Below are 11,514 nucleotides of genomic sequence, written 5' to 3'. Positions count from 1 at the left end.
CAAAACATCTACTAGTAGTAAACAACCACCTCCAATGGAACGGGGCTATAGTTATCAGCTACCTTGCTACTTGTTTTAATATTTGGAAGTTTACAAATAAATTTCTTGTCGTACTCAAAATAATTCGAATCCAGTCAATTCTTTTTTACATAATATGTGTCTTACAACTACAGGAACTTGTTGATACAAAAAAAATACGCCAAACGTTTCTAACGGTATCGTCGAAATCATTGTGTTTAGATTAAAATACTTTTTTAAACTTAGAAAAAAGTAAACGCGAATTCAATTAAGGAGGATACTCGATAAAATATCTCGCCTTTCTTAGTTTTACTCAACAATTCATATTTTGGGCAAGTCTTGCTTAATTGACTGCCTATTTTAAAAAACTTTTTTTTTTTAAATTTGAAGAAATCTGAGGAAAATCCATTTAAACACTTATTTGATTTAACTTTAAATGATATAAGATGCTGGCGTATTATTGTTCTATCTTTTATGAAGATATTTTATTATTGGAAGCTAATCAAAATAGCCAACAAAAACTTCCTTAAGCTTAATATCTTCCTTAGTGATCACTTAATGAGATGAAGGAGATCAAAATTTAAATTTTGGAAAGCTGATTTCAAACACAAAGTCGTTCGAAATGTTCTTCCATTTTTAACCCTCTTTAGGCACACCTCTTTTTTGTGACGTGATAGGCACACGGGTGCAAATTTGGTTCATACTTTTTCATGTCACTACAACTTTTTTCGGTCTCAATATTTTATAGAGAATCATATATAAAAATGATGTAGAATTTTCCTAGGAATTCGAATATTGTTTTCACAATTCCGAAAAAAAAATATTTTCACCCTAATAAAGAGACTTTTTTGTGACCACTTTTTTGAAAAATCGTAATTTTTTTAGTTTTGTCCTGCCAAATTCGCACCCGTGTGCCGAAAGAGGGTTAATAATGGTATCTATCAATCACGTTTGTGTACGCTTCTCAGACTATTGACACAAAAATATTCCCGTCCAATAATTTTGCTTATATCATGCTTAAGTTTGGACGAATTAGTCGTTTGTTCCCAATGTAGTAATCAATATTTCGTATGACAAAGAAAATCAGCTTAAAAAGAAGTCAACTCTCCGGAAGTTCAATTAATTGATTGTCTTCTTTCAATAACCGATCATGATTTTGCATTGTTGTCTGCTGTGTACCAAGCGTTTGAATTTTATTAAAGTTTCTCGGTATCGATAGCAAGCGTTATGCCCACATGATTAGTTTCACCAAATTGCAGGTTTTGGCTTCTTAAGATAATTCATTAGACTAATAATTTCTACTAGCCCTTTCAAGTATGCTAAAGTTATTCGTCTATTTAATGTTTTTCTCCACACTCTATTGTTAACCAAAAATTTTCGTCAGAATTTAGTCAGTAGTCACACTACGTTCTTCAGTAATTGATTTGTTGAGTTGATATCACCTTCAATGTGTTGTTGTTGATTACAACATGAAATCAGCGGAAGAATGCAGACAAGCTAAAACATTTCATTTGATAGAAATCCATGACCGCATGAAGGAGAAATCAAATGCCGAAATCCACTGATGATTATTACATTTCCGGTCTGCATCCACCTGTTGAATGAATTCTTGTATAATCCAAATTGAGCTTAACACTCATTTGAATAATAGTTCATTTATCTGTCCCTTTGGGCAAGACAAGTAAATTTCTGTTATGGCTCTATCTCATACAAAAACAAATATGTCGGTACTATGTATCTCTTTAATTAAATTGTTGAAATTTTCCAATGGCGTTGACTTAAACCTGTAAAGATGCCAACCCATCTTTTGATTAGGAATTAAACTATCGCAATTTTTTTTTTTTGCTTCAAAACAAGCATACATATATGTAGATGAGAAAACTAAATAATACGATCAACAAGTTGTTTTAAACCGTGTTAATTTGATATCCAAATGAATATTTTATCCACTAACTGATTTCCTTAATTTTTTTACAGGAGTATCATCTGATCGAGTAATTTTCTCAAATGTAGCAGCTAAAGAAGAACATGTTCGACGCGGTCAATTGGCTGATGTTTGCTTAGACACACCACTCTGCAATGGTCACACAACATCTATGGATGTCCTTTGGACGGGAACACCAGTCGTGACACTTCCCGGAGAAACACTGGCTTCAAGGTAAAATAAATGATAAACATATTTTAAAAACATTTATTTAAATATTCTATTTTTTTTTTTACAGAGTTGCTGCATCCCAATTAGCAACACTCGGTTGTCCTGAATTAATTGCTCGCACTCGTCAAGAATATCAAGAAATTGCAATCCGTCTTGGTACCGATCGAGAATATCTAAAGACAATGCGTGCCAAAGTGTGGGAGGCGCGTGTGGAGAGTCCGTTGTTCGATTGCTCGCAATATGCGAAAGGTTTAGAGATGCTTTTCTCACGGATGTGGGATCGTTTTTCAATTGGCGAAGAGCCCGATCATATTTCTGCCATTGATAATAAATAAATCAACAAAAATTTAAAAAAAAAAACTAATTCTGACTCACAAAACAGTGCGACATACAAAAAAAAAAAGTTAATTGTTAAATTATTCACGACTTCCCGTTCCATAATTAAAAAAAAAAAAAACAAAAATTACCATTATGCAGATCAGATCATTTTTGTCATCATCTTATTATCTCCCGTATGATCATGAATTATTATAATTTGTTGTTGATGCAGCCTTGTTGAGACCAGAAGTATATACATCAGTCACCCACACTTCAGTGACTTCATTCAATTTTTGTTTCTTATTTTTAATTTTATTACAAAATACACACTACAAAAAATGTGGACTAAACAAATCTATAACTTAGCCTTAATAAAAATGACATCCAAAAATTTATAATTAAAATTCAATTAACATTTTTATTTTTGATTAGTTTAAGAAAGTAGTTGTAAATGTTTTTTATTCATTGAATTTAATTTTTTTTTTCTGTAATAAGTAAATTCATTTAGTAAGACAAAAAATCAGTCTTATTCTGCTATTCGCATTAAAAATCGAAATCAAAATCGAAATGTATGTAGAGTCGTTTGTTGAATAGCTAGATTCGCTTTAATCTGTGTAATTGTGATTTCGCTTTGTATTTTGAGTGCATTTTCATTATCACAATTTTTTTTTTTGATTTAGTTTGTCTTTAAGAGATTACTTGGAGAACAGAGAACAATCCTTTTTCTCTAGACGTATGGCAGAAAAAGGCTGAATATTAAATACACTGTTAGTAGTGAATCAATTTCAATTCATTAACAAAAAAAAAAAAAAAAAAAACAAATATCTTTTGCTTTGAATAAATTACCTACTATAAATTATATTTTAATATCAAATTACACAAACAAACAAAAAAAATAGCAAACCAATTTGTTTTTTGTTTTTGTCTATTAACAAAACAAAATTCGTTCAACGAATACAATGTTATGAGTTCTAAGCATATTAATTGCTTTTTGTATATATAAATTAAAAAAAAAATGAGTTTTGTATTCAAGGTTTATATATTTTGTTTGATTTTAATTTTTTTCTTTTAGGAATTCATTAGTTTTTTAGAGTTTCTCTTGAAATCAATTTATATTATATAAATAATAAATTAGTAGAATAAATTTTTTTTCTCCTCTGTCCGAGTTATTTATTTAAAATATCATTATTTTGATTTATTTTTTTAATTGCAAAATGAACCTCTTTGAGAATTAATAATAAAATAAATTACTTTTAGAGGGAAACCTCAAATAAATGGAAGAAAAACAAAAAATAAAAAATAAAATATTTAACGGATATGAGTGACAATTATATTTATTAGAAATATTATTATATACATACTTATTGAACTGTATATGTTTATTTGATGAAATGAAAACAAAACAAAAATATACAACAACAAAATATATGAATTATGGATGTTTTTTCTAAGTCGTTATCTTTAGTTTTCAGTGCTATCCCAGATTCATTGAAATGGAGGAGAAGCTTGATTAAGGGGAAGCTATCATTGTAATACATCATTCAATATTTTTATTTCCGATTTTAAAACCATTAAAAAATAATAGCTCAAATCGAATAAAAATGCGGATGGTCTATAATTGGCCAGAATTGTCTAAAGCAGCTGGAAATGATTTGATCAGGAGCATACACCAATTTGTTTGATATCGCAAGAAAGTATGCCCAATGCATTGAAACTCGACATAGTATGTCCCATAAACAAGGAGAGATACGCTCTGAATTGTGCCCACAACAGACGAATATACATATAAGTCTTCTCAGCATCGGCTATCTTGTGTAATCGCATAGAACCTTTTGTTAAAGACCTTATCGGCCCCTATGAGAATGGTTTACGGCGAGGTACAATCTACCGGGAATTAAAAAAGTTTATGTTTTGAAGAGTGATTAACAAGGAGTAATAGAAACGAATTTTCATACGATTTTGGTAGTTCTAAAGCCTACCTGCTTATCAAAGTTTTCTTTGAGGTCTAGTTGTTGACTTATTTTCAAAAAAAAATCATTTTTTCTTACATTCGGAAACCGTTTTCTTCGGACCAAAATCTCGAAACGAGTTTTGACTTGAAGATACGAGTTCGTAGTGAACAGTTCTATGCATTTAGGTAGAAAAATTACAAATTTAATTTTTTGAAATTTTTGAGAAAAAATCAAGGTTAACCCCTTGTCTAAAAAATTGCGGTTTTAAAAAATTTTCTTCAAATCCATCGATTGAGGTATCAAAAGAAAGGTTTCTTTAAGCTCTATTTATAAACGAAAACCAAAAGTTCCTTTGAGGTCTAGTTTCTGAGTTATTTTCAATCGAAATTTCATTTTTTCTTCAATTCGGAAACAAATTTCTTCGGACAAAGACTCGAAATAAATTTTTACAAATTTAATTTTTTGAATTTTTTGAGAAAAAATCAAGGACCCCTTGTCTAAAAAATGCATTTTTTTTTTTAAATTTCCTCCAAATCCATGGATTGAGGTATCAAAAGAAAGGTTTCTTTAAGCTCTATTTATAAACGAAAACCAAAAGTTCCTTTGAGGTCTAGTTTCTGAGTTATTTTCAATCGAAATTTTATTTTTTCTTCAATTCGGAAACAAATTTCTTCGGACCAAAGTCTCGAAATAAGTTTTGAATTGAAGAGACGAGTTCGTAGTGAACAGGTCTATGCATTTAGGTACAAAAATTACAAATTTAATTTTTTGAAATTTTTGAGAAAAAATCAAGGTTATAACCCCTTGTCTAAAAAATTGCGCTTTTAAAAAATGTTCTTCAAATCCATCGATTGAGGTATCAGAAGAAAGGTTTCTTTAAGCTCTATTTATAAATGAAAACCAAAAGTTCCTTTGAAATCTAGTTTCTGAGTTATTTTCAATCGAAATTTAATTTTTCTTCAATTCGGAAACAAATTTCTTCGGACCAAAGTCTCGAAATAAGTTTTGAATTGAAGAGACGAGTTCGTAGTGAACAGGTCTATGCATTTAGGTACAAAAATTACAAATTTAATTTTTTGAAATTTTTGAGAAAAAATCAAGGTTATAACCCCTTGTCTAAAAAATTGCGCTTTTAAAAAATTTTCTTCAAATCCATGGATTGAGGTATCAAAAGAAAGGTTCCTTTAAGCTCTATTTTTAAATGAAAACCAAAAGTTCCTTTGAAATCTAGTTTCTGAGTTATTTTCAATCGAAATTTCATTTTTTCTTCAATTCGGAAACCGATTTCTTCGGACCAAAGTCTCGAAATAAGTTTTGAATTGAACATACGAGTTCGTAGTGAACAGGTCTATGCATTTAGGTAGAAAAATTACAAATTTAATTTTTTGAAATTTTTGAGAAAAAATCAAGGTTAACTCCTTGTCTAAAAAATTGCGCTTTTAAAAAATTTTCTTCAAATCCATCGATTGAGGTATCAAAAGAAAGGTTTCTTTAAGCTCTATTTATAAACGAAAACCAAAAGTTCCTTTGAGGTCTAGTTTCTGAGTTATTTTCAATCGAAATTTAATTTTTTCTTCAATTCGGAAACAAATTTCTTCGGACCAAAGACTCGAAATAAGTTTTGAATTGAAGATACGAGTGAACGAGTGAACAGGTCTATGCATTTAGGTACAAAAATTACAAATTTAATTTTTTGAAATTTTTGAGAAAAAATCAAGGTTAACCCCTTGTCTAAAAAATTGCGCTTTTAAAAAATTTTCTTCAAATCCATCGATTGAGGTATCAAAATAAAGGTTTCTTTAAGCTCTATTTATAAATGAAAACCAAAAGTTCCTTTGAAATCTAGTTTCTGAGTTTTATTCAATCGAAATTTCATTTTGTCTTACATTCGGAAACCGATTTCTTCGGAACAAAGTCTCGAAACAAGTTTTGAATTGAAGACACGAGTTCTTAGTGAACAGGTCTACGCATTTAGGTCGAAAAATTACAAATTTAATTTTTTGAAATTTTTGAGAAAAAATCAAATAGAATTTAAAAAAAATTCAATTTAAAAAGGAAGGTTTCTTTAAGCTCTATTTATAAACAAACTCAAAAGTTCCTTTTAAGTGTGGTTGCTGAGAGCTGAGTTATTTTTAATCGAAATTTTCATTTTTCCTTTAATTTGGAAGCAAGATTTTTTTTTCTTGCAAGCGTACCTACAAAAGTAAAATTATTTTGGCATCACTTTTTTAATACAAACTTCCTTACCGACGCCTTTATTCGTTTTATTTTTATCTCATTTTGAACATGAAAGAGACAAAATCATTCACATATTGGAACACATACATGAGACAGAAAAAGCCAACACTCCAACAGTAATAATGATAAACAAATGTGTTCACCACGATGCATATATTTTTCTCTGTTGCTCTTGTAATAATTGAATATTTTATAACATTTTGTTGTCACACACACATCTTCGCACTTCGCAATGTACAAGAGCAGCTGCAGCTGCAGAGATACCCAAAGGAGATGGGAAACCATAAACAAAAAATACCAAGACTGGAAACTCGGCGGTCAACTGACGTTTGCCTACAAGCTGCGAGGTGTGGTGAATGTCGTGAACTTATCGTTGTGTTCGTGTTCGATGTGTGTTGAATGTCGTGAATCTATAAATGTGTGCGTGTTAACGTCATTTACCAACGTGGTGGCTTTCACATATATTCACAGACAACACGGTACACAAAAGGGTTTCGGGGGGAAAGACGTACGAAAGTTTCCAGTCTTGGTATTTTTTGTTTATGTGGGAAACTTTCGTACGTTTTACCCCCCAAAACCCATTTGTTTATTTCGTGTTGTTGTAATCTCTTTTGTATTCGTGAATAAATGTGAAAAACACACATAGTGTAGCCACGGTGTTTTTCCGCACACCTAAGCAAAAATGTCAATTTTTCACGCATACTTCGCCAAAAATGTATATTTTTTCACGCATACTTATCCAAAAATGTCTAAAGCAGCTTGTAGGCAAACCGCGTATGACGTCAGAAGTTTCTCATCTCTTTTGGGTATCTCTGTGCAGCTGCATCGATGGATTTCTATTTCGTCTACTGTTTTCTCTCTACGCTACGCCAACGCCATGCCATTCTTCTTCTGTTGTGAACTTGTAAACATGTGGTTTCCATTTCTCTAGTTTGTGCCTTTTGTAATTAGTTTTTGGTTATTCTGATGAATTGAATTTGTGTTGTCTACCGTCTATCTTATTTTGGAGTTAGAATTTGCTTGATAGTTATTTCAATAATTTATTAATTAAATGCTTTTTTGTGTTGTATTTTATTTCAGATTACAGGACAGGTAAGTGTTTGTTGAATGTTGAAGAAAATGAAGGATGCATTTGTTCTGCCGGCTGACGGGCAATGCTTTATCGCTGTGTGTGTATGAGTGTCGCATTGTTTTGTAATTAAATAGCATTTATTTGCCTCATGTTTGTTTATGGCTTTTTCAAATATATTCAATGGGTTGGAAATAATTAACATGTCTGTCAATCGAAATTGTTCAAATTATATTGTTTTTTGTTCCATAAACCTTAAGGTTTATAGCCGTACTGGTACTTGAAAGAAGTCTCTTTAGAGTTTAATGCTGACATTTCAATGTTTAAACAATTCAAGATACTGGATTTGTATATCCATTGTCGATATTTTTCCAGAAAACAAAAACACCAATGATTTATCCTTCGGAAAGGTTTTTCATTCAATTGATTTTTTATTAGGTACACTGCGAGTTATCGATTTGTGTTTCCGTTTATTAAAAACAAAAACAAATCTTAAATTTTTTCAACACTGTTTCTTTATTGAGTTCCAAACTTTGACTAAACTTATAATTTATATTTAATTACATTTTTGGTTCTTCAGAAGAAATTGCAATGCCATGAAATAGGATTACATTTCTTGACGTTGCATTTCCGCTGGGAAAATTATTTTAGTACGATTTTGTAGCATTTTAAAATTTTTATTTTATTTTGACGGAATTGCAATGCTTTGAAATACAATTATCATAATTGGACACTTCTTTACTGCTACATCCTGCCTTTAATTTTATATTCATATAATTCCTTTTTTATATTTTTGTATTAGTTTATCTACTTGTTATTAATGTAAACTTTACGTTAAATCAATTCATACTTTGTATTAAGAAATTTTAACCTTCCTATACCCGCGTCAAAAAAATAACGCGTAGGGTGATGGCACTAGTAGTCGGCCCCTTAGTTTTTGTTTTATGTTTAACTGGTCTTGAAAAATCCGTTACGTAATTTTTGAAGGTGAAAATCAGTTTTGCTGATTAGTTGACATTTGCAGAAGAGGTATTTGTTTAAATCGCTTCCTTAAACAAATTATTAACAATAATTCAAAGTAAAGTCGGATTCTTATATAGTCGGCCCCCTAAATTCCAGTAGTCGGTCAGCCCCCTTTAGTAAATCCATTTTAAATTATTCATAAGCCATTGCAAAAGTATTAACAACTATTTTTTGCAAGAGTTTATAATAAAAGACAGAAAACCCAATAAACAACTTATAAAAAGGAACTTATACTTCAGTCAAATCTTGATTCAATAGGTGTGTTTTTTTGTTTATCTATATAGATTTTGTGCAAAAAAACGACATCGAGATTTTTGAATTCGAAACAATTTACGTGTTAAAAACAACAAAAACTTTATCTGTATAGATTTTTGAAAAATCCAGATAATTATCCAGATTTTACTTTCTCTCGATAAAAACAGTAGTGCCAAGGTAGTTTAATTGTTGTGTTCATACAGAAATATCTGAAAATATTAACAAAAAAAAAAAAGCGGAGAAAACGAGGTTTGAAAAAAACTCTCATAGAAAAAAATAATCAAAAATTTGTTTGACATGGTTGCATTGAAATGTTAATATCTCGAGATATACGCAATGCACCTTTCAGATAAAAGTCTTAAATGGATCCTGATAAGATTGTTGAACAGATATGTATATAAAATTACCAAAGTTTTTTCGAAAAATTAGAAATAAAAATAAAAAAGTTTTCACATTTGATTTTTAAAAAATCGAAAAAAAATTAAATATGGCTACCTTCAAACGCTTATAACACAAGAACGACGCAGCTAATGTTAATTAAAATGTAGCTAAGAATATACAGATAATTTTTGGTTTTTTTGTGAAAAAAAATTTTATTGAATCCAACATAGATGCCATGGCCATATGAAAATTTTTGTTTGCATCCAACATGGATGTAATGGCCTTCCCACTTTGGAGTTAAAATAAAAAAAAAAAAAGCAACATTTTTGACAGACAGCTGTCAAAGTATATGTACAGTGGTGCCAAATGTTTGCATGGATTTCAAAAATCCCGATGTCTTTTTTTTTGCACAAAATCTATATAGATAAACAAAAAAACACACCTAATATAACTTACTTACAGACTAATAAAACAATAACAATAGAAACCAAAAACATAACAAAACAAAAATAGTATGATTTATATGAGAAGGTACTAATTACAAAAACAAACAAAAAGACTTTATTATTCATGTGTTTACACATTGTAGGTACACCTACTTACAGGTAGGTACTTAAAAAAATAACTGTTATTCGATAAATAGCTTTTAAAATTGACATTAATACTGAAGGTATCAAATATAATCAAACTTTCACATTCAAATGGTTCACGTTCAACTTCTTCAAAACTCTTCCCGGAAAATTGTGTACATTTAAGGTGAAACCATCTGATGCACTTATCACAGCCTAAGTTCTTTTCATAGTTGTCTTCCGTATCAGAAATCAGCTCTGTTTCACATTTGGAACATATGATTTTCTTAGTAGTCTTCTTCAGCATTTTGGTTTTTTGATTTTGAATGCGCTTCTGTTCCCGTGTTTGTTTTCTTTGCTTTATTTCCTGGGCTTTTCTCGTTTTTTCCAGTTCCTTTTTATTGAAAAATTCCTTCCATGCAAGTGAGGAAACACTGCAAGAGGTTTACTCGACTGCTAATTTGTCTGGATAAAATTGATGGCGCCTAAACGCAGGACTAACTGAAGTGGAAGTCGGCGGTTGACACTGAGCTGTAAAATAGTTTCGAAGATTCAAACATTATCATTTTAACTATTGATCCATGTTTATAAGAATTATTTACCAGTGTGTTTTTCTTCGGCAACATTTGCCAAAAGTTCACTGATTAAAATCGATGATGCTGACGAACACCTTGATGAATGATCTAGGGAAAAAGATATGAAATATAAAAACTGTTAACTTATAGTCTTAAGAATATGTATCATACGCATACCAATGGTTGCAGCTAAGACCTCTTCTACAGTTTCGTCTTCCTGGTTATTGTCCTTCGATGGAGATAGAGATGGTACGGAACCCACGTCTTCTGGATTTTGCTTTTGAAGTTCATCTGCAATGGTTGAGGCAATGGTTGAATCTAAGGCTTCTTCTACCTGCTGCAAAAGCTCCTCTACAGTCTCCTCACTTCTGTCTTCGATGTTTTCTGAGATGGAATTTGTAACCTCGGAACTCAGCTTTTGTAGTTCACCTGTTTCATCAATAAGATAGATGCCAGTTAGTGTTTCATTTGGCCCAGCTGGACTGGTGAGCCTGCTCCAGCTTTTCTATAACATCTAGAAGGGCATCGAAATCAATATTTCTTTTGGTGATTTCCTCCTTCGCCAAGGATAACACCTTCTTAGTTTCATAAAAACTTGAACTAGTTAAACTAACCAATTCCGATTCAGTGGAAAGATTTTCGATTTGGTTTTGTACGCATTTTGTATAATCCACTGCGTCCGCGTTAAAAGGATACAAGCCACATTTTCGGAATGAATTTTTTATTACTTCAGTCCTGTCTGATTTATTCAAAACCATTTCCAAAACATTGCAAAAGTTTGTCTTTGTAATAGCTTTGTTTTTGTTTTCTGGAATGTTTTGCCATTCATGTACCGTCTGTTTATATTCTGTTTTTAACCCTTTAAATGCAACCACATCAGCGGGCTGTGTCATGTGGGTCGTAATTGATAACAGGGCGTATAGAACAATTCCGTTATTACGGCAGAAGTTACTTAGTTCCA

At 30.9% G+C, this 11,514-nt stretch overlaps 1 protein-coding gene across 3 annotated transcripts in view; it reads left to right on the top strand.

The window, feature by feature from the left end:
* The window catches only part of LOC129907457 (UDP-N-acetylglucosamine--peptide N-acetylglucosaminyltransferase 110 kDa subunit), a 150,243-nt gene extending 147,594 nt beyond the window's left edge, over positions 1-2,649 (top strand). For all 3 annotated transcript variants that reach the window (XM_055983695.1, XM_055983694.1, XM_055983696.1), the window contains 2 exons: positions 1,996-2,176; positions 2,241-2,649. In XM_055983695.1, the coding sequence (XP_055839670.1) occupies positions 1,996-2,176; positions 2,241-2,508 (449 nt within the window). In that variant the 3' untranslated portion in view covers positions 2,509-2,649. The remainder of the gene's footprint in view (positions 1-1,995; positions 2,177-2,240) is intronic.
* The last annotated feature ends 8,865 nt before the right edge of the window (positions 2,650-11,514 follow it).

This window comes from Episyrphus balteatus, chromosome 1, assembly GCF_945859705.1.
Source record: "Episyrphus balteatus chromosome 1, idEpiBalt1.1, whole genome shotgun sequence".
NCBI classification, from domain to species: domain Eukaryota; kingdom Metazoa; phylum Arthropoda; class Insecta; order Diptera; family Syrphidae; genus Episyrphus; species Episyrphus balteatus.
Note: the sequence above shows the minus strand (reverse complement) of the source record. Positions and strands in the feature narration are given on the sequence as shown.